At 43.2% G+C, this 19,530-nt stretch overlaps 2 protein-coding genes across 3 annotated transcripts in view; one reads left to right on the plus strand and one right to left on the minus strand.

The window, feature by feature from the left end:
• Positions 1-2,213: 2,213 nt before the first annotated feature.
• Positions 2,214-19,189, minus strand: PAK1IP1 (PAK1 interacting protein 1). Its single transcript, XM_019522834.1, has 10 exons — positions 19,024-19,189; positions 15,917-16,079; positions 15,116-15,236; positions 14,938-15,012; positions 14,156-14,208; positions 13,138-13,283; positions 12,947-13,044; positions 7,094-7,193; positions 4,240-4,366; positions 2,214-2,802 (listed from the first exon to the last, which is right to left on the minus strand). The coding sequence occupies exons 1-10, from the start codon at positions 19,084-19,086 to the stop codon at positions 2,648-2,650; spliced, it is 1,101 nt and encodes a 366-aa protein (XP_019378379.1). The 5' UTR covers positions 19,087-19,189; the 3' UTR covers positions 2,214-2,647.
• A 161-nt stretch (positions 19,190-19,350) lies between these two features.
• Positions 19,351-19,530, plus strand: part of LOC109301607 (tRNA selenocysteine 1-associated protein 1-like) — a 17,576-nt gene continuing 17,396 nt past the window's right edge. The window contains exon 1 of one of the 2 annotated variants that reach the window (XM_019522852.1): positions 19,351-19,369. The gene's annotated coding sequence lies outside the window, so the exon portion shown is untranslated. The remainder of the gene's footprint in view (positions 19,370-19,530) is intronic. The other variant, XM_019522845.1, reaches the window with a different exon arrangement.

A 19,530-nucleotide genomic window follows, 5' to 3' on the forward strand; every position in this document is an offset into this window, starting at 1 on the left:
GCGGGCGGGGCCAGGGCGCCGGAGCAGAGCCACGGGGTCCGCACCCCGGCGGGATGGGAGGGGCAGGGGGCCGAGCACCGGCAGGGCTGGGGGGCATTCCCTTTCCCGCTCTCCACCCCGCCCCCCGCTCTTTTTTGAAACTATCCCCCAGTTCCTGCAGCCGATCCCACCCACATCCGCTGCTCGGGAGTTTTAGGTGCACACCGCTGTGGATTCAGACGCTTGAACCTAACGCCAATGTTGGGCTGCGTAGTGCAAGCCAAGAGGGTGGGTGCAAAAGCGTGGGTGCCTGTGCAGATGAGGGGACAGCCCCTCTTTCAAGGTCAGCGGGGTGCAGGGTGGTTCCTTCAAGTTCATTTATTTTGGGCTGAAATGGACTTCCCGGCTCTTGTTGCAAATGACACAGTCCCAGAAATGGAAGCTCAGAGGGCCAACCAAGTCTTTCTTGTTAATTTCAAACTACTGCGTATATAGTTCGATGCACACCCTTCTACAGGCAGGGTTCCTTCTTTCATCTGCTCTGAGCTCTCCTCCTTAACAAGTCTCATCTTGAAGGATGTGTCCTAGGATAGCTCACTCCTAGGAGGGCAGGTCTATGATGGCTGTGACACGGTGATAGAACTGCCTCAAAGGAAAGCTAGAGCGCAAGCCCAGAGCCTTCCCCTTATCTCGCATCCACACAGCCTAGGGCCCCACCTAATGTTAAGACCTGCTGACAGTGGAGAAATTGATCTTCATCCTCTTTATGAGGACAAATTCTTCACAACAGTCTGCCCCTTTCCCTGTGCCTGTAAGAAAGATCAACCTGGTTCCACATCAAAGGACGTGGAGCAGAATGTCTTTTTGGTTGGGTGAACATTTTCCTTTAAGGAAGACTGCAGTAGCTAAGCTACAAACCGAGCCCAGCGGCCATGACTGCAATTTTCCCTTAAGGCCATTTTGTCAAGAGTTTTTGATCTTTCGGAGAGTGTCTGTGTTATCAGAAGCCAGTCTGCTGGATTTGTCAAGCATGATATCAACAAATATTTTATTATGGAGCTAACCTAGACCTTATCTAATAAATACAGATGTCCACAGAAACGTTCTATTAGCTTACCCTACAAGGCACATGTGTCAGCTAAAATGTTTGCCATCTTAAAAAAAGGACTTCTTTTGTGTGTTCCTCAGGGCCCAAGTTTGTCATTACCATGTCACACATTAAAAATACCCAAAAGGAACATGGCGCATACACAACTCAATAATATTGGGCTTCAACCTAAAGCAAATATGAAAAATATTTGAGACAGTTATAACTTAGTAATAAAACTGACCTAGGATAGCTGCCAGCATGGCTGAAGGCCAATCTTATGGACATTGTATCACAGTAATATTCACAATGTTGAGGCTGCTGTTAGCAGAAAATAATGTCTAGTTAGAGGTGAAAACTAAAAACGGGCTTAAGCTGAAATGCCAGTTTCAAACCCCACTGACAAACTCACAGGAAAATCCAGATGCCGATGATAAATTGATTCCTGGGCTCATGTCTAGTAAATAGTACTATATCACTAACTCAGTTTGTATCAGACCTCTACATTTAACATATTCTTGATTAGCACTGTTTTCAATTGTTATGTCTACCGTTTACCAGAAAGCCTGTATACAAAGCAGTTTTCAACCCTTAATAATATTCACAGCAGCATGAATTAGAACAGCACCCTCTCCCAACACCAATTATGGCAGAAGGAATGTGTTTTGAGAAGAAAGTGTTTTGCACTGACATTTTGTTGTCAAAGGCTTGTGCACCAAGATAAATATATCCCCAGAGTGGTGCTTAAACTATCAAAGAATTAAACTTTTATCCGCATGGCTGCTTAAAACTAGCTTGCCACTGCTTTTTCAATTAAATGGTGGTGTACAGTTCAATGTGAGCAGCTCAGTGCTTATCTCCCTCCTAAGCCTGACTGGGACACACAAAACAGGCCTTCTTCTACCTGAGTCCCAAGAGTGACCAATATAGTAGTTACTCTCAGAAAACAACTGCTACAGACTCACTACTAAACATAGGTGTACTATCTCAAGTTTCTTTCCACTGATGTATGAAGCAGTCACAGTTTTCAGATGTAAAGGATAGCATAGCAGGATTGCCTAAAACTAATTGGCAATGAAGGCAGAACATATATTGAGTAAGAAAAATCTATTGTTTTCTCATGGGTGTGAAAACAGTCAATTGCAGGTATTTTTAATGTATATTTCATTTAAACAGGGTTTTGGTGTTTTGGTTTCACAGTTAAATACAGAAAACATACCAATCCAGAGCTACAGAAATCCTTGTAGCTTTCAGCTGAATGTTAAGACCCATTCAAAGAGATCATTTATGTTATATTTGGTATATATGAAAATATAAATGAAATATTCTACATTATGTATTCATTTCACCATGATAGGGTTCAAGAGAAGTTGGTACCATCTGTTTCGCCATCTTCCAAAACAGTTCAGTATTTATCAGTTTAGAAGAAAAAAAAAATCACCACTTCTGAAAACAAAGAGAGTTTTATACCTTGGGAAGGAAAAATATCATTAGCAGAAGTAAGAGGTATAAAAAGAAAAACAGTGGTAACAAATTTACTAATATCAGCTTATTATGTGAGTGGGAAATATACACTTATGTTCAGCTCTGCAGATTTTTTTTCTTCTTTTGCTGTGCACCTCCCAATTTTTGTTTCTTGGGCATCACATGCTTTTCTACTTTTGTTGATTTATCAGAAGTATCAGACCAACAAACTTTCCTTTTCCTGGTAATCAGTGGCTGCTCATCTTCATTTGCTAAAACAAACAGAAAAGTATTCATATAGGATTATTTGTACAGTCAACATATTGAATCTCCATTGTGTCTGTTAGCACAATGTGCATATTTACATCACCCCATTTTGACAAACTGAAACTGCATGAGCTACATACTATATTTACTTGCATAACACATGGACCCCAATTTTTGACAGGTAGTTTTTAGAAAAAGGTGAGTTTTAGGCAAGGAAGCTGACTGCATACTGGGAAGGATGTATGGGAATCCTGGAATGGCTGCTGGGGTTGTGCTCCCTTCCCAGCCATAAGTAGGAAGGATAGAGTTCACTCCTCAGGAATCATTCACCCTTTCCTTGCAGTTCCACAGCTAAAGGTTTAACCCTGTTAGAGCCACTGCCTTAGTGCCAGTAATTTTTGGCCGTGCCAATTCAGCAGTGCCTGTAACAGGTTTAAATAAATCTTTAGAAGTGGAGCTGCAAGGAGAAGGTAAGTGACAAGTTCCTGTTGCATGTGGCTAATAACCAGTCACGGTAAGCCCACACTGTGGCAGGTAAGATTCTGGAAACATCTTTTTCTCTTCATTCTGCCTTTCTAGAACAAGATGAATGTCCTACCTGGGGGCATATGGTATGCAAGGAAATACAGTCTTCAATTTTGGGGGGAGATGAGGAGTGGGCTAAATGCTCATTTTTCATGTAGTGTTTACACTTTTGAAGAGCAAACTAATGTATTTAAACAGATGATCACACATGAGAGCAGAATGAAAATATACTGGTCCATATTTTCTACGCTAGGCCAATGCTTAGCTATAAAAGGTCTGTCTGCATGTAAGATATGCACACAACTGACAAGCTTGTGACCTATTAGACAGCCATCCTTAGCATCCCTCCAGTTAAGAGCAGTATCCTCAGAGCCTGAGCATTTTACTTTACATAAATGTCACTCTACTGATTCTTAGTTTAAAATGATTACAGTAGGATATAGAGAACTAATATGTTGCTCAGCTTGGAATATTTCAGTAATTAAGTCTGTAAGGATGTTGTTGTACCCTAAAAAGGTGTTATAGTCTAAGATGGAAATACTTTAAAGAATTATGTTTAAATGTCTACTTCTGTTTTGAAAGGTGATTTCTGCAAATGCCACTGTAGGAGTTATTTAATGGTCTCTGTCAACTCTACTCAGTTTACAAGCAAGGCTTTTTCTCTAGCTGCCAACCTAGGATCCAACAAGCACACAAAGCTCTTTTGTGCCCACTGCATCATCATAGTGATAAACATACTGCAGGCCAATGTTTGCTCCTTTCAATTGCTTTAAAGTCACAACTGATTGGAATTTGGCAAACAAATTCTGTTAACTCTTGCAAAAGAAAGAGAATAATCTAATTTACCCTCTCCGGTATGCTCTACTTCCTCACCAGTGAAAAATAAATAGGGTTATGAATAGAATAATTTCAGTTACCACAGGATGAGGTTTCAGCTTTGTCAGAGTTTTCTTTAGTTTCTGAATCTCTGTCCAACCATACTGCCAGACATGTAAGCCTCGCTTTAGTATTGACTTCACACAGTAAAGATGGAGCATCCTGGATCTGAGAAAAAACAAACAGATTAATTCAAACTTATTTCAATATAGCTTAACATAGGCTTAGATTACTTTTTTAAAAGGTATTTTATATGCCTAATTCCCACTGATATTACAGGAAGCTAAGGGGCTACACATGTAAGAAGTAAGCCCATAACTTGTACAACATCCTGCTCACAACTCAACTTTTATCTTTGGTTTTGTAAACTGTCAGGGAGAGAGTTCCTTTAGGGACAAGCCTCGACAAGCAAAATGTGCTTTTCATTAATATTAACTCAACTCAGGTAATTTAATGTTACTGAAGCACCGTTAGCTGAGCTAGTTGTTGTAGTGTAGAAACTTCAAAGTCAGATAATAGAGCTTCAAGTGGTTAACCTTCATTTTAATGGGGCTTCTTAGCAGTGTCAAGCTAATTCAAGTGAACTAATTTTTCTACTAACGCAGTAACTGGTTAACTGTATCCTGGTTTCTTGGTGTTCCCTCAACAGCTTTCTACCATTATAAATGCAGTGCTGTATCCACATCTTTCATATTTCCTAAATGCAAGTTATTCTGCATCCTAGGAAAGTCTAGGCAAATATTCTAGCATACATCACTACAGCATAATGGATGTATCTACACATGCAATTAATTTGAAACAATAAACTCCAGAGCAGTTTGAGCTAGAGTAAACTACTCCCAGGTGCAGCAGTTACATGTGTGCCCAGGACAGCAGCAATTTGAGCGGAGACAGAGCAGTTTATGCCAGGGCTGCTCAGCCCCAGGCTCTGGGTGGTGGTGGGACTGGCTGGGACACAAGGATGCTGAAATGTGGAGTTGTGTGACTAGGCAGCAGGCAAAAGTCTAACCCCCAGCTGGCTGGGCTGATTGGGTGCAATTTATGCTGTTGGTCAGTGCCTATATGTGCATTTAATCACAGTAAATTACCCTAGCATAAGATAGTACTGTCCTAGAGAGTAGTTTTACTGTGGCATAAATTAACTTACTGCAGCCTACTACAATCTCATGTGTAGATGGTGATGCTTTACTCTGCAGCTAATTAGTCTACTTGGAAGTAAAGCACATGTGTATACATGGCCAATATGTCCTGAGGATGAACAGGGAACAGCAACAACTCAAGCCACATTGAGAATAAACTATGTGAATCACTGGCTACAGTTCTTCATCATTAGCTTTGACAAACTAGCACTGCTAAAACTGTTCACCTTATACTTCACGGAAAAATGCAAGACATTTTAAAGCAGAGAACTTGCTTGCTATGCCAATAATAAAAGTTTGAAAATGCTAGAAAAGTGTTCAGGATGATATGGAAAGGCTCAGTGCTTTTTGAATTTTTCAAATCAAAGCAGTATTTTTTCTTGCATGAAGCGCGCGCGCACACACACACACACACACACACACACACACACACACACACACACACACACACACACACACAGAGAGAGAGAGAGAGAGAGAGAGAGAGAGAGAGAGAGTTTATGTTTTGGGTGAAGTTTAGTTACCAGCATTGCTGAGGTTGATAGCAATTACTAATGCATATAAAGCCTTGTCTATATTGAGCTATTTTTCATCACTAGAAATTCTATGATGGCTGCTGTCTGCCATCTGAGCATTTATTGGTGCTTGCTGGTTCCTCTCAGTGGCAGTGCCAGCCAGGGCCAAGTATATCCTCAGAAGGCATCAGCTGCTGAAGGGACCACAACAATAAGCTGGTGCAGGCTTGCCTATGCATACCTTCTGATGTTTTCCAAATGGCAGCAGAAGTCCCTAGTGCCTGGAGATACACCATTATACTGTCAGCAAACAGAATGGGTTCCATCACCAGGTAAATAATATTTACCTTTGCTAAAATGTATATAGAAGAATGTTAGGACCCTTATTTTTGAGTGTAAATACACTCATTCTTTTATTGGCAAAAAGGGAAGTGTTGTGCAAGCAGACATTAAACTGACAAGAAAGCTGTGAGCTTTGTCAGTTAATAATCAGAGAGCAAATCCCAGAAGATGGGGAGTGAGATCTAAATCCATGGTTTTCAACCTTTTCCCATTTGTGGACCTCTGCAAATGTAAGATGGAGGTGTGGAGCCCTTCGTAAGTGTGGGTATTCACATACTTTTGATTGATCTTAGTAATCTTTTGCGGTCTCGTTAGATGTAGCCCACAGACCCAGGTGAAAACCACTGATCTAGATAATTCTACCAGATGTTTTATCATTACCAAAAATTTAAGAAGTTACAATAAGCAGTAATTCTCAACCTTCCTAGACTCAAGGCAACCCTGGATGGACTCACAACACCTTCAGAAAAAGACGGCTCTTAGTTTTCACCTTTTTTTTTTTTTTTGACTACAGAAAATAATACAGGTATCTTTTGTTGCAAAGAACTCAGAAAGACCACAACTATGAATTTCTATTTGAAATCTATGGGCTTATCTTGTAAATCATGCTTGCAAACATAACAGGGGTAGGTAGCATTGTGTGGCACCCTTGAAAGGATCTCAACGAATCCCAGAGTACCATGGCATCTTAGCTAAGAATCACTGCAATAAAGAAACAATTAGCTGAAAGATCCATATGTATAAAAGAGTGCTGCTGAACACAGTAGAAAAGTTATCCATGTCAAGATTACAAATAAATTTCTGCTGTTCTTTAGCATTAACCTATACACGCACTCTAAAATCTAAAATTCTGGAAATGTATTATCTGGAGTTTTTCCACAAGTTGTTAATATGCTTACCTTATTGAGATCGAGACTCCACATTTTAATATATCCATCACTGGATGCAGTAACCATAACCTGTTGCCCTTCTCTTTCAAAGCTGTATATATCTTTAATTCTAGAACAAAATGAAATGCTTATTTGCTTATTGCAATGACAACTTGAAGCCAATAAGGACAAACAGTAAGAAGTGACAGAAACTAAAAAAAAAAAGGCAAAACTGAAAAAATGAATTGCATACAATGGATGTTGTATGTGGAGACCTTTGATTTAGGTGTGTAAGGTGCAGCTATACATGTAGGGGGTAAATTGTTTCATCTCTTGTGTTTCAAAAAGTAATATTTACCTTTGCTAAAATTTATATTGAAGAACGTTAGGACCCTTATTTAGAAAAGCACTTAAATGCTTAAGTTCAGATTGACTTTTATTAGTAAATGTTCAGGATTGGGAATCCAAAAAAAAGATGGCAAAGCCAATAGGGAAATGCAGGTCGCCCAAGCGAGGGACTAACAATAGAGGGTTGGGGGTGAGGAGGGGAATGCAACTAGGTTACAGGAGATTACTACGCTTGATCTGAGCCATCAAGAGCCCAAGAAGCAATTGATATCAAAAGAACTTCAGCATATGCCTTTGTGAATTGGCACCTATTAGGACAGAATACCAGACCTGTATTTTAAGGGTAATGCAGAATATACATGACTCCCCTGGTATTGTCTGGTATTGAGGTCAACTGTGTTATTTTATATGACCATCTATTTAGTCATAAGGGTAAGCTATAAACAGGTAACGACATTTAATGAATGACCCTTTAGATTTAGTAAAAGGCAGATCCCCTGTATAAATTGTCAAATTAAAAAAATACAGTCTCAAAATCTTAAAATGACTTCCAAAAATGGTGCATCATGACATGTTACACCAACTTTTTTTGTTTTGCTGGCTCCACTCAGCAATGGGATTTAAAATGGGAATTAAAATGTCCTGTTGTGTTCCCCATGAATGGAACCTATAATCAAAACTAAGTTATGGCTGCTGTCACACTTTCACATCTAATCCATAAAATCCATTCTGTTGTTGCATTCATGGTTTTTTTTTATTTTTATTGTTTAACATCTGGTATAAAAAAAGATTCATACTACTTTGCAGGGAAGACCAGGGAAAACGTGCTAATGCTACCAAGGCAACTAGATTTTGATGCTTTTTTGTTTTGGTACATAAAAATCCTATCTAGTTCTCACTTGAAGTTAACGGGAGCTTTGTCCCTGATACAAACAGCAGCAAGACTGAAGCCAAGTGATGTTTTAAGAAAGTAACATGCTCTTCTACTGTAATATTTTCCATCCCCGCCTCCACCCTATTTGGCAATCTCTGTTTCAAACACAACTCATTCCACATTTTTATATGCTCTAATCATCAGAGAAATATTTAGTAAGGTAAATATTTAAATCATAACAATTGGGCATTTGAATTAATACCATTTGGAAAAACAAGGCAGTTCATACCTATCAGAGCTATGGTTTCCACTTTTTGTAGATGCATGCAGGTATTCCTATATTGTTTCACTTTTTATAGATTCTATTACTTTCGCTTTATAAAGATTTTCTCCTCCACCAGAAGAGCCACAGCCTTTTATTTAATAACCAAATGAGATGAAGCCTTGTTTATGTTACAGAGTTTTCTTCTGGCAGAACTACCACATTTAGGCCCCTGGCACACATTACACTCAAGATATGATTAACCAGTTAAAAATGTCTTAAGTTGTTACTTGGCCACACATTAATATAGGGGTGGGCAAAATACAGCCTGCAGGCCAGATCCAGCCCACAGAAGGGCTTTGTCCCGCCTGTGGTTGGCCCTTGGTCCAGCCTGGTTCAGGTGTCGCCCAGCTATGGCATGTCCTGCTGCCTCCTCGGCACACATTGGGGCTAGGGTGGCTCCACAGATAGACTGCTTTTCTAGGCAGCAGCAACTCCTTCTGGCTGCTGCTGCTGCTGGTCCCGGTCCAGTGGTACTGGTGGGGACCCATGTGCGCAGCCCCAACCCAGCGTACTCAACACCTACTCTGGACTCACCCATCCAGGCTCAGCAGCAGCAGCAGAAACAGCTACTGGACAGAAACTGTTGCTTACCATGAGGGAAAAGCAGCCTCTCCCCCTTGCTGTTGCCGGGCAGTTCTTGGTGCAGCCACCTGGAGCCTATGCCGCACCAGGCTACCCTGCAGCTGGGCTTCACTGTTACCGCTGTCACGCTGGGCAGCCCAGAGGTGGTGGTGATGGCAGTGGAGCTGCAAGGCAGCTCAGCACAGCACTGGCTCTGGGCAGCTGCACCAAGAACTGTCCAGCAACGGCGAGGGTGACGGGCCACTTTTCCCCTGTGCCAAACAAGTTTCTGCCCAGCAGCCACCTCTGCTGTCGCTGCTGAGCCTGCATGGATGAGTCCAGAGCAGGCGCGGACCACGCCGGGTCATGGCTACATGCGCAGGTTCCTATTGGTACTGCAGGGCTGGGGCTAGTGGCGGTGGCAGCAGTCTGAAGGAGCTGCCCCAGCTCCGCTGCGGCTGAGAGAGTGGCAGGATGTGCCACGCCCAAGCAGTATGAAGCAGGCACAGGGTGGGCTGGGGCTGCATGCTGTTGGTGGTGGTGGGGAGGCACTGGAGGGCACGCAGGCTGCAGGATGTTGGGGCAGGGGTGGGTGCTCACCGGCTTATGGGGTGTGCGTGGGAGGCTCCCATGCACACTGCACCATACCCTCAAACCCTTCCCCACAAACCCCACAACCACACCCTCTCCCACACACAAACATACCCCACAAACACTGCACCAACCCACACCCTCCCTCAAACCACCCCCACAGACACACTTGCACTTTTGCCGGTAGCCCCGCTCGCTGCTACGTGCACACACACCACCACACACACATACCCACACAAACAACCCCAGCCACCCTCCCCCTTCACACACTCACCCCCCACCACAAAACCCCATATCCACATCCACACATACTCCCACACCCTCCCCTACATCCCACATACACACCTCCACAGCCCCCCAGAAACCCCATACCTATTCATCCATACCCCTCACCCTCCACAATATATAAAAGTAAGACTTCACTTTGAGCTATTATGCAGTCACCTCTATATACACAACACAAATGCACACAAATCAGGACAAAATATTTTTTTAAATAAAATTAAAATATGTTATTGTCAATTTTGATTTTTAGTATATAATTTGTTTTTTTTTCCAGTTCCAAGATGGCAAACCCCCTTCTCAAAAAGAGTACTTCTGGGGGCAAGGAGAGGGACTTATGGTGGCAAAGGTCATTGGTCGGGGGCAGGACTTCCAGTCCTAAGATGGTGACCAGGGCAGGGGCACTTGTGAAGGGGTGGAGCCACCCTTGCAGCCTTCAATAGCTCACCAAAACTTGTTAAGTGGCCCTCCAGCCTAAATAATTCTCCACCCCTGCATTAATACAATTAATGGCGTGATAAAACATGGAATAAACCACAAAATTATTATACAAAAAATATGTGATAATTTTATGGCTGGTTACTATGATGCTATTAATTGAACATATAGTCCAGCTGGGGCTCATGGCCACAGGGTGTGCCCCTCTGGATGGGAGCTCCATCAGATGATCTGGCCTTCTAGGTGATGGGTCTCCCAGCCATGGGGACACCTAATGCAATCCTGTGACTAGGAGCCCCATAGGAGCACTGCCAGTGCTGGGAGCCCGGGATACACCAGCAGTAAGGTGTGATGGGATCTGATGCTGGATCCCACAATCCCACCTCCTGCCCATGCACATGTGATATGACAGGAAGCATGACTATGGGGATTCTGCATTGTGTCTTCACTTGCATGCCTACCAGGGGCCTTGCTGACATACTACATATAGCATTCCTTCAAAAAATTAGCCTTCCAAAACCGGGGTGTGTGTCCTTAAGTGGAAAATTGATTTTCTACCCAAAAGAGAAGTATAAAGATATTGTAAGATGGCTGCTGCTTCTTTTCCTTCTCTTCCCTCAAGAGGCTACATGGAGGGAGGGGCAAAGTCCAGCAGAGGCAAATTGGAGGGGGGGGTGGCAATGGAGGTTCAATTGTTCTCCTTTTTTATTCCTGCTCCATCCAAAGTTGAAAACCAATTGCCTGGCAGCAGGAGGGATATTTCTATTCAGATAGCACTGAAGGAGTCATTATAATTTACCCAATTCCTGCTAATCTCTCTTCATTCCCCAGGTGTTAAGGGCCCTCTCTTCCTCTAACAGTCTTGATGTTCAAGGTATCCTTTCTTCTGCAATTTTGCTTAACTAATTCTGGTCTTTCTTCTCTTATTTCACAGCCTTGTACATCACTTGTAGTTTTTTTCGAAATCCTAGCTCTGCCCATGGACTCCAGTCTTCAGCAAGCATTTAAAGCTTCAGCTTCTGGCTAAGTAATCAACAGCCCTAAGCGACTCAGTCATTATAACACAGACACCATAGTTAAAGCAGCAGCAGATCTATAGCCTAGACTAAGACTAATATGCCAGATGAGAGAATCAAAAAATGCAGTCCTTAACTAGACCCAATCTGAGGCCTGGTGCCAGGGGTTCACTGACCACAGAACCTCCATTTCTTATCACTAGTAAAAACTATTTGATATGTACTCCAAAGGAAAAATTAAAGAAAATGTAATTTGTTGTAACTCTGGATAAAAATCCTGAGAAATGTAGCACTGTTTAGAAAACAGGTGCAAGCTGACGCTTCTGTGTATAAACACTGGCATATAGTTGTATGGGTAAAAAAACTGTACAGGAATAAAAAAAATTAAGTGATTCCCTAGCACTTTTTCTCCTTTGCTTCCCTCCCTCTCTGTAAGGCGTTATCAGGAAAGGGTTGAGCTTCCTTCATTACAAGAGTTAGATGAATAAATTAATTCAAATTCTCAAGAGCACAAAAAATGCCATACTAGGTCAAGCCACAGTTTCAGCTAGTCCACTAACCTCCTGTATTTCAGAGCGGCACGGCACAGATGCTAAGAGTAAGAGTACAGTATACATATAGGACCTAGCCAGGCTGATCTGTCCCCTGAAGAGGTGTAACCAGTATTTTCTGCACTCTGGGCAGCAGAGCCATGTCTGGCAATGGGGCTCCAGGATCTGCCTGGTTAACAGTGAGTGATAGGAAGTGGCCCAGCACCCCTGGGGTGCAGGCAGGAGGGATCCAGAGTATTACTGGCAACCATTCTGAACAATACAAAACACCTAGTTCAGCAGCAGGATTAATCCCCTTGGCTGCAGGCATGTGTACACACACACACACTTCTCTGCTCCTGTTCCAGCACCCCTGCTTAGACAGCATCCTGGATTCATGTCCCCTCACCCACTGCTAAAGTTAGGTACTAGTCCCTTGTACCTCCTCCATTGTAGCTTCAGCTTCTAGCATTCAGAGGCCTAGCTGCACTCTTTATTATCATGTTTAGCACTTACTAATGAACCTGTCCTCCCTGAATTTGCCCAAATCCTTTTTTGAACTTGGTTAAGATTATCAGCCTCTATAACATCTTGTGGTAGTAAGTTCCACAAGTTAATTACAGGCTGTGGGGAAAAGAATTTCTTCCAAGTTTATCATACATCCAATACTGAGCCATTAAAATTAATTGTACATAACTATGTCTCTGCAATTCATATGAAAGTGTGCACATCCATATTCACAGTGAGAATACAGAAGTATGCACATTGAATTTGCAACTCAGTACACTGAAACCATTCAATACTTTTTTCTTTCTATTTTAAAAATAAACTTCTACAGCTGATGTGCAGAACACTGCTATTAAACGGGCTAGTATAAGTAGTGCCATGACTTTTAAAGGAATACAAGAGGACAAATACCTGTTTTCATGAGCTTTAAATTCACAAAGGCACTTTTGGGATTCACAGTTGTACAACCTTACAACTTCATCATCTCCAGCAATAGCAAGAACAGAATCCTTAAAAAGGGCAGGAAGAAATACATTCACTTAAAATCATTGAAGAAATGTTTAAACAAGTTAGCTTCCCAACACCTCCCTTTTTGTACTTACTATTATAAATCGAACTGAGGAAATTCGCTTTTCAGCTGAGATGGTGCCAATGATAGATGCAGTGTCAAGTTTGTAGACATCCATTTTATTAGATATCACCACCACATACTTCTCTCCACTGGGGGACCATTTGATTATGTGTGCATCTAAATAATTACGAGTAAAAAAAAATTAAAATACTTCAATAGTATTAATAACCAGTCTCTCCACAATTTCATGTTAGACATCCTCACCATACTCTTTAACATGTTCTTCATATGACTCGGTCCTGCAAACACCTATGCAAGTGCTTTGATTTTACCTTTGGATTTCAGTGGTATATTCGGTAGTAAGTATAAGCATATTATTAAGCCTTTACAGGAATGAAACTTATATGCCTAGCTGGAAGAAGAAAGCATATCAGACTCTGATATCAAATTGGATTTATTCCAGTAGTAACCAAATAGATTTTTAAAAGGGAGACTGCCAGGTCTAAGTATTTAGGTTTTGTTAAAAAAAAATTTAAAAATTAACAAAATTTCTAGTAAATTATATTTGTAAATAAGCAAATTTTCTTCTACAATGTTTGCAATCCATGTGGTTACCAATACCTGAAATGAAAATCCTTTGAAAATAAGCTAACAAGTTCTTGTGTACAGAATGAGAGAAAAGCTCAAAACAAGTAATAAAATATAAAATAGAATGAATAGTAAAAATCAAATTGCTTTCCTAAAAAAAAATTCTGTTTGGGTAATCTGAAGTGTTATAAGAGTTAAAGAATTAAATTAAAATTGCCTGGCAAGGAACCTTTCTAGCAGTTAATGAGATTTTTATTTTAGCATCATTACAACCTGCTAACAGCAGATTTTCAATATTGCAGATAGAGTTACAAATCTTTATTAAAAATGGAACAGAGTGAATTAGTCGAGTCAGAGTGAATAATTTAAAAATCAGTCATTTCTAAGTCACAAGTTACCCAATATACATCATTTGCTACTACTCTAATTCTACTAGAATGTAAATCCATATTGATACTTACTTTGCTTCAGGTTTTTAATAAAGGCAGATCGTCCTTCTACAAGATTCCATGTTCTGTGAAACAACACAAACAATTTGAACAATGAAACTTAAAAATAGCTAAGATAAATTAAAGTATGTTACCAACTCCTGGCACTGAAGAGGAGCTTTTGAGTGGACTGCATTATACTATATCATATGATCAAGAAGATTTAATCACTAGACATTTTTGTTTCTGCACAGTTAAATTTGCATCACTTATTTTATAAGCTACTCTTTGCCAGTAATTTCCTCTTCAAATTGATGCCTACGCACTTGCTTAGACTAAGAATGTGACTTATGTAAATGTACTTATGCAAAACACAATATATAGTTTTTGCTTACAGAACAAGACATAAACCAGGGGTGTTAAAGATATGGCCTGACAGCCAGATCTGACCCACAAACCCACATCATCCAGCCCACAGCAATGCCTACTGCAATGCAGCATGTGCTAGAACCAACCCTGTGTGCAGCATACAGCACACAGAACCTGTCAGTTAGAGCTGGACATGGCACAAGGCTGGACCAGCCCTGCATGCCGGATCCAGGGCCTGACTGGATCAGGGCCACAGTCTGGTTCTGTGTCAGATCCAGTGTGCCACTGGATCAGAGGTGTGGGCTATGTCTGGCACGTGGGGCTGGTCTGAAGGCTTGATCCAGCCCAGAGACTGGCCCTGTGCCCTTCGTCCGGCCCACAAATCTGGATGAGTTTTACACCTTTGATGTAAACTGAACTAACAGGGTCAAGTAGTTCTGACTTACCTTAATGTTTTGTCTGTTCCTACTGACAAAGCTAATTTTCCAGAAGGGTGAATAGACAGGGATGTCACATGCCCCCTAATGAAAGTCAATACAACAACAAGAAATTAGCCATGTTTTCTGTGTCTGTGTATGTGTGTAATATAAAATTAATGCAAATAAGCCAATTCAAAACACTCACTTATGTGCTTTAATGGATTTAAGACATTCCCATTTCTTTGTGTTCCAAATATAAATTAGTCCATCTTCAGCTCCACTCAATAAGTGTGCATTACCATAGAACTCCAGACAAGTCACTGTGCCTGCAGATCAAGATTAGCACTGTTAACAACAATACACTTTGAATAGCCAGGTACAGACTGAAAATGTTAGCTTTATAACTCTCAGTATTTCAATTATAAACTTCAAAGCATCTAAGAGCACCACATACAACATTATATTTTGAAGTGCAAGAAGAGAACGACTTGAGGTTGACTTAATTTTTGGATGACACCAGTAATGTATGTATGTCTTCATACAATTCTTGTTGGTTGTACCTAGGAGATATAAAATTGCAAGTACACAGTACTCAGTGTTGGCAAGAATAATGAAGGACATAAAGCATACAGTAATACATAAATAGCTGTGAAGAACAGCCTACCCCTAGCATCCAAACAGCCCAGCCAGGCATTTGTTCTACTCATTAGAATAATACTAGTTGATTTATTACGTTCTTCTTTCTGTAAGTTAGTTTTATCACAATATTAAAATAACTGTTGTCTTTCTATTGTTTTCCTCTGAAGCAAACGAGCAGCATTTCCCTCTGAATTCTATCTGAACCCTCATTCTCTCAGGTAAGTCTCATTTACTTATCTACGCACACTTTGGTTTCATTCGCATTTTTCTCTAGTAAAAACCTATTAAAATTGACAGTGCTTTGGTACATGGCTTACTGGTGATGAGGACTTTCTGTCATTAATACCTGTAAGATAAATTTCCTTACCATTATGTTGCAGCAATGCCCCACACTCTATCTTCTTTTTCATGTCATAGATTTGGATTGTCTCATCCCTACTACCAGTAACTACATATCTGTTATTCACAGCAACCGCTGATAATGAGGCAGTGTGGGCATGATGGGTAAAGTCAGGAACAGCTGTCCAGTTCTGAAAATTAAATACAAAATAAACAAGCTTGTTTTCTGAAGCACACAAAGTGATGTACTCTAGCTGTCTGTGGTTAACCCATTGGTAACAGCACATATCTGAAGACTCACATTTACAGTACAACAAAACAATTATGAACGTTTTGCCAATTATACAAAATAGTTATAAGTGACTAAAGTGACACTCTACGTTTCCTACTACTTACAGTATCACAAGTTGCAGAAAGTGTAATACTAGTGGTTAGACCAGTGAATCTCAACTAGAGTGCCATGACACAGTGAGGTGCTGCGAGAACTTTTTAAGGGTGCCACATAATATTAGCACTGTTAGGTGTGCAAACACCTACATGTGATTCACAACAAACTCAGGAGATTTCAAATCAGAATCCATAGTGTGAAAACCATCCAGACCTGTTGTGCTCTGAGCTCTTTACAACAGAAGAACGGCTCTATTATCTTTCTGTGGTAAGGAAGCGAGTGAAAGCTAAGAGTGGGCATTTTTTGAGGGGTGACTTGAGTCTAACAAGGTTGTTAGTTCCCAGAATTTCTCATGCATGATGACAGAGATAGGTTGGTATTATCCTGAAAAGAGCATGTAGGGCCTTTGGAAAAAACAGTCAAATACGTACTGTTATGGAAACCCAAACTTAGTCCCATCTTTCCCACCAAGCCTTTTGGATAAGGCACAATATAAATCTACAATAATAAATCTGATCATGTATGGCCTCCACTTGCTGCAGAATCCAGACAATTCTCTGGGGACCTGGTATGACCCATGTTCACAGCTTGGGTCTCTCTGCCCCTCCACTGGTGGGTGGGAAAGAGAGATGTAGGACTAACATATTTCTTTTACTTGGTTATAACTCCATTGCCCCACCTTTTGTACTTGTGGAGTATGAGAGAGATCTGAGTTGGTCTAATAAAAGATATTGGATTTACCCAAAGAACTCTGTCTGCCTATGGCCTTAGATCAACACAGCTACAACTTACACCCCTGAACACACTGGCATGCATTCCAAGAACAAGCTATAGTGTAAAGGGCTGTGTGGCTCTTCTTGGCTAGAAACAGATGATCAGTTTATCCCAGGACAAAGCCTTCTACCCTGGAACCCTACAAGCTCCTTGTTCCACTTCAAGTACATGTGAAATACCTGAATGGAAGGTAGAAGGGGGCAGAATCAAAGCTAATTCAGGGTAATTTTCATTAAAGCTGCCTGTGTAGTGTTCAATTTTTTGGTCCCAGAGGCCAGATGAGTGGCATGGGGCTGGTCTGTGGGACAGATTGGAAACAAGTGCCCTGTACTGCCCTCTCCCACTAGGATTGTGTCCTGGGGCCCTGGCACTGTGTAATCCCACCTCCAAGTGCTGGGATTGGGTCCTGGGTACCCAGTGCTGCCCCTGCCTAGCCTTGTGCTTTGGGACTGGGATACAGTACACAGGGCCTGGGACTTCCCCTGGGTCTGAAGATTTGGCAGTAGGGGAGTGGTAATGCCACCAAATTTCTAGACCTGTGGAGAGCCCCATGGGCGGAATAACAGTGCTGCAGGCTAGATCTGGCCTGCAGGATGGAGGTTGAACACCCCTGGTATAAGCAGTTATCCTGGCCTGTTTAATCAAAACCTGGGACAAATGGCCCTGGATTAAACTGGTTGTGTGGGCTCAGATCAAACATAGTCTTATGCTTGCTTGGCAAGGGAAACACTGTGATCACTAAGGTGGTCTTCCTAGTCACACCCGGGGAAGACTGCTCTCCTGGCATGGGTATAGCACTGTACCTGCCAAGGTAATGTATAGTAAACCTCCCACTTAGCTTTGGAGTGGGAAGGTCTTGGCCTAATACCCACTTTATGGAAAGGGGAGATTCCTCCCTAGCTTCCTCCTGGGGCCTTATGGCTGAGGGCAAGCGAAACTCAGGGACATCCAAACCCCAAGCCTCCCGGCTTGGGCCTGCAAGTAAGATGCCCACCAAAAGTTTTGGAAACACCTGAAGCCCTAGATGGGGGTGGAGGATGTTTGCCGGTAGCAGGGCCACTTGTGGGTCTGGACCGACTCACGGATTTGGAATTTGTTTTGGCCAATTTGGCTTGGAATATGGAAAATTTAAATAAAAAAACAAAACAATTCAGTTCTCTGGTTTTAGGCCTTTTGTCCCGATTTTAACCTGGATCAATCATAACTGCCCGAGATGCCACATCTGCATCCTGATGAGCAGTGGGGGCGGGGAGGGGCTCCAGTGAACATAGGTGGGTCACTGATCACAGACAGCGGACTCTGGATCTGCACCCCTGTAGCTCCATGGGCCCTGCTACACATTCAAATGACAGCTGCACAGAGTCTGGCTCTAGTGCACTTATACTTTTCCAAGCATTAACTCCGTAGCTACTTCCCTCACTTTATAGCCCAGCGGTCTTTTTTGTTGCGCCCTAATTCCTTTGCGCACGTGGCCGCTCGAAACGTGCTGCGCGGTCCCCCAGCGAACCGCGTGAGAACCCCCTCGCACGTGTGGCCGCGTGACTCCCCAGTAACCCAGTTGCACAGGCCGCCGCCCTAAACGCATGGCGCGATTCCCCAGTGACAGTGGTTTTACACGTGGGCCGTCCCCTGTATTTCCGGCGCAAGGCAGCAGTCAGCTGCGCAACGTACGTAAGGCTGATCACGGGCCTACACAAACGCCTCCTGCAGTAAAATCACTGAGCGGGCCCAGAAAACGCGGGGGTGGGAGGGGCCAGCGCTCCCTGGGCTTTAAACGGCCGCTCGGGTAAGCGCAGCGCCAGGCGCCTCCCAGCCAGGTAAGTGAGCGGACAGGCTCCAGCGCTGTCGCGGGGGCGGGGCGAGAACACGAGAGGATTACGTCATAGCCAGTGGCCGCTGCTCACCCTCGAAATACAACGTCCGCTCCCCTGCCCCCCGCCCCACTTCCACTATGGAATCGCCCCCCGCCTTACCTTTGCCGGCTGTACCGCGAAGCCGAACAGCACCTGCTCGTAGCAGCCGCCCACCAGCTCCATCGGCCTTGTGCGCCTCGCGGGGTCCTTCCGCCCTCCCCGTCTCAGGGGCTGCCCGCCGTGCTGCCTGCGCCAGGGGGATCTCCCCCCTTCCCCCGCCGCCGCGTACGAAGAGCTGCTCCGCCCCTTCCCCAACGGAGGAGAGAAAGCGGGGGGGGAGGCGCTTTTCTCGCTCGATTTGGGTGGGGCGACAGGCGCGGGCGGGACAGTCTAGGCGCAAGGTCCTGGGCGGGGGCGGAAGCAGGATCCGCACTGCTCTTCGACGGCGAAGCGGCGGACGCAGGACGTTAGTGCTGGGAGCGGGCCGGGGGTGCGGGCCGGGGAGGGCAGCGGCGCGAGCTACTGCCCCGTTACCGCCCCTCGCGCGGGGGGAGGCGGTTGGGGGCCCCCCCCGGGCCCGTGAGGAGGGGGGGAGGGGAATCCGTTTCCCACAAGGTCGATCGCCGC

Source organism: Gavialis gangeticus, unplaced genomic scaffold (assembly GCF_001723915.1).
Source record: "Gavialis gangeticus isolate Ggan-Ray unplaced genomic scaffold, GavGan_comp1, whole genome shotgun sequence".
NCBI lineage: Eukaryota > Metazoa > Chordata > Crocodylia > Gavialidae > Gavialis > Gavialis gangeticus.